Raw genomic sequence first — 3,136 nt, forward strand, 5'->3', positions numbered from 1 at the left:
CTATTTGCATTTTCTCTACAATACATGTAGATTTTTTTAAATTAATGTATTATATGTTTAAAATTATTTTACTTACCTAATGAATATTGATTTTATTATTATTTTTCCTAGAATGGCTTTTGTACCTAGATTTCAAATATCAAATATCAAATATCTTTCCTTCTAAATTATGGGTACTCAATCTAGTCATCTTGAGAAGTAACTTACTATAAATAAAATAATTAAATAAAACTATCACATAAAAAGTTATCATTTTGGTTCATTTGAGTTGAGTTCTTCAAAAATGTCAGAATTTTCATTTGTATCTTTTTTTGACAAGTATCTTGTGTTTTCCCTTTGCAAAATTGTCCTATTTTTTGGTTTATGTCTTCACTTAGCCTCAGTTTTTCTTTTCAAAGATCCAAATTGTCCATCACCTTATGAGTTATTAGAATGTTCTAATAATATAAATCCACCAATTTCATCAAACCCCACAAATCTTAGTCATTTACTTTTTGGCCTACTTGGTTCTCAAAATGCATGGCATCATAGGAAAAATTATATTGAATCATGGTGGAGGCCAAATGTGACAAAAGGGTACTTGTTTCTTGATGTGTACCCTAATTCAACTTTGTTACCATGGTCCAAAAATTCACCCCCTTATAAAGTTTCAAAAAATATAACCAAATTAGTACAAGAAACACAACATGCTGCACCAATTCAAGCTAGGATGGTACATGGTATTAAGGAGCTTTTTGATCAAGAACATGAAGGTGCTAGATGGGTGGTTATGGGGGACGACGATTCGATGTTTTTCGTGGAAAATATTGTTGATGTTCTTGCAAAATATGATCATAACAAGTACTACTATTTTGGGGCTCAAAGTGAGTATATTTTGTCAAATTTTTGGTTCTCTTTTGATCAAGGTTTTGGAGGGGCTGGATTTATTATGAGTTTTCCATTGGCAAAAGCATTGGCTCAAGATATTGAGAATTGTTTGAGGAGATATCCACTTTTAAATTCTGCTGATCTTATTACTATGGTTTGCATTGTGGATCTTGGATTTGGTTTTACTCCTCTTAAAGGTCTTCATCACGTAAGTTGCTCGATCTTTCTAAAAATGTTATTGTATCCGTATCAAAAGTCAATCAATATATCTCCATCCTTTTCATTTGTTCGGTGAAGATGTGTTGTTCCATCTATTTTGTTTGGATTCTTCAAAGATCTTGATAGGTATGAGTGAATTTTCCAAAAACTGTACTAATTTTGAAAGATTCGACACACACTGACTGATATCTTTTAAAAGTCTGAGTAGCAACATAGATAAAATTTTACGTCTTCACCAAATAAAATCAATTTTCTATATATCTCTCCCTTTTATTTTGTTTGGTGAAGGTGTGTTATTCCGTCTGTTTTGTTTGGATTCTTCGAAAAATGTTGTGAGTTGAATCTTTCAAAAACTGTACTAATTTTGAAAAATTTGATACACACTGATTGATATCTTTTAAAAGTCTGAGCAGTAACATAAATAAAATTTTATGTCTTACCCCAAACAAAAAGAAATTTGTATGCTTATATACATTAGCAATATACACAAATTTTTATGTTAGCAACATAATTAACTTATTATACTATGTTATTTATTATTTTTCAGGTTACTAATTTGTTCATATTTCTTATAAGGAAAAACTTATTAGTAATTATTTTACAAGTAACATGATTATGTAGATATTTTACACTAGTGTTTATTATTATTTTTCTTTTTTGGACAAGTTCTTTCTATTATGGAAATAGCATTTACAAACATCTACTGTTTGTAACATATAGTTTCTACTTATTGATAGAAACTTAAACATATATTGTTAATTTTTTTTAATTGTTAGTTTGACTTATAATACTCAAATTTTCTCTTGCAGCTCGATATGCGTGGTGATATTTCAGGATTTTTATCGTCACATCCAAAAACACCGTTGTTATCACTTCACCATATTGATTCTATAGCGCCAATTTACCCTTTAATGGATCGGTCAAACTCGCTAAGACACCTTATGAAAGCAGCAAAATTTGATCAATCTCGTTTGGTTCAACAAACAATATGTCACCATAGGCTTAGTAATTGGACATTTTCAGTATCATGGGGATATTCAGTTCAAATTTATGAGAAAATTATGCCAAGAAGTCATTTAATTAAACCTATTCAAACATTTAAAACTTGGGTTAAAAAACCTAAGAGTCCTCCATATTATATGTTTAATACACGGCCGCGTGTAAATGATTCGTGTGAAACTCCTCATGTTTTTTTCTTCAAAACTATCGGAAAAATGAAGAATAAAAATGAAATTTGGACAACGTATTTTCGATCGGAGGCGCGGGGCCTACCAACTTGTTCAATCGATGGCAACTATCCAGCAAATTACGTCGACAAGATTCAAGTTTACACTCCTAGAGCAAAACATACTGAGGTAATTGTTTTTTTTTTTATCTCTTTTATATATACATATGATTTAATATATATCGTGATCAAAGTGAAATTTAAATATCGATTTATACTATTTTCATATATACATTGAATTTTACCACTATAAACTAAATATAGAAACTCCACACCTAAAGCTTTGGATTGGAACTTGATTATAATAATACAATACAATTCCTTACATGTTCTGCATTTAATTATATTTATAATTCACCATAATTTGCAAGACTCTATTTAATTATTAAAATTTAATAATAATTTGTTTTTCTTTTTGTCTTTTTTTTTAGATGGATCGATGTGAATGTTGTGATATTATTCACACAAGTGGTTCAAACAAGGCAAAGATTAAATTGAGGGAATGCTTTACTAATGAGAAAATTGCTTAGTCAAATTATAAATTATATTACTCATAGAAGTTTACAAGTAGTACTATATTATTGTGCAAATTCTATGGGTAAACCCCCCCCCCCCCAAAAAAAAAAAAAAAGGTATATGCAAAGTATTTTGGTATTTGAAATTCAATACTTTTGGGCCAAAACTATTTTATGAATCGACTTTCATAAGAATTTCAAATTTTTCATGAGAAAAATTCATTAGCAAATTTAGTTTTGTATTTCTTTATCTTTTCGTTCTAATCATGATCGCGCTGCATGTTATTATCATAGATGACTTAGATGAAGT

The 3,136-nt window shown here is 29.2% G+C and overlaps 1 protein-coding gene across 1 annotated transcript; it reads left to right on the top strand.

Annotated features, from left to right (window-relative positions):
• Positions 1 to 283: 283 nt before the first annotated feature.
• On the top strand, positions 284 to 2,841 carry LOC107006596. The gene is made up of 3 exons (XM_015205112.1): positions 284 to 1,075; positions 1,896 to 2,441; positions 2,743 to 2,841. The coding sequence occupies exons 1-3, from the start codon at positions 284 to 286 to the stop codon at positions 2,839 to 2,841; spliced, it is 1,437 nt and encodes a 478-aa protein (XP_015060598.1).
• Positions 2,842 to 3,136: the final 295 nt, after the last annotated feature.

This window comes from Solanum pennellii, chromosome 12 (assembly GCF_001406875.1).
Source record: "Solanum pennellii chromosome 12, SPENNV200".
In the NCBI taxonomy this organism is placed as follows: domain Eukaryota; kingdom Viridiplantae; phylum Streptophyta; class Magnoliopsida; order Solanales; family Solanaceae; genus Solanum; species Solanum pennellii.

Bases quoted from the DNA above. Each gene is read 5' to 3' on its own strand.
- LOC107006596 (XM_015205112.1), top strand. From the start codon at position 284: ATGTCAGAATTTTCATTTGTATCTTTTTTTGACAAGTATCTTGTGTTT. The intron at 1,076-1,895 runs GTAAGTTGCTCG...TTTCTCTTGCAG, and splicing joins CTCTTAAAGGTCTTCATCAC to CTCGATATGCGTGGTGATAT. The intron at 2,442-2,742 runs GTAATTGTTTTT...CTTTTTTTTTAG, and splicing joins CTAGAGCAAAACATACTGAG to ATGGATCGATGTGAATGTTG.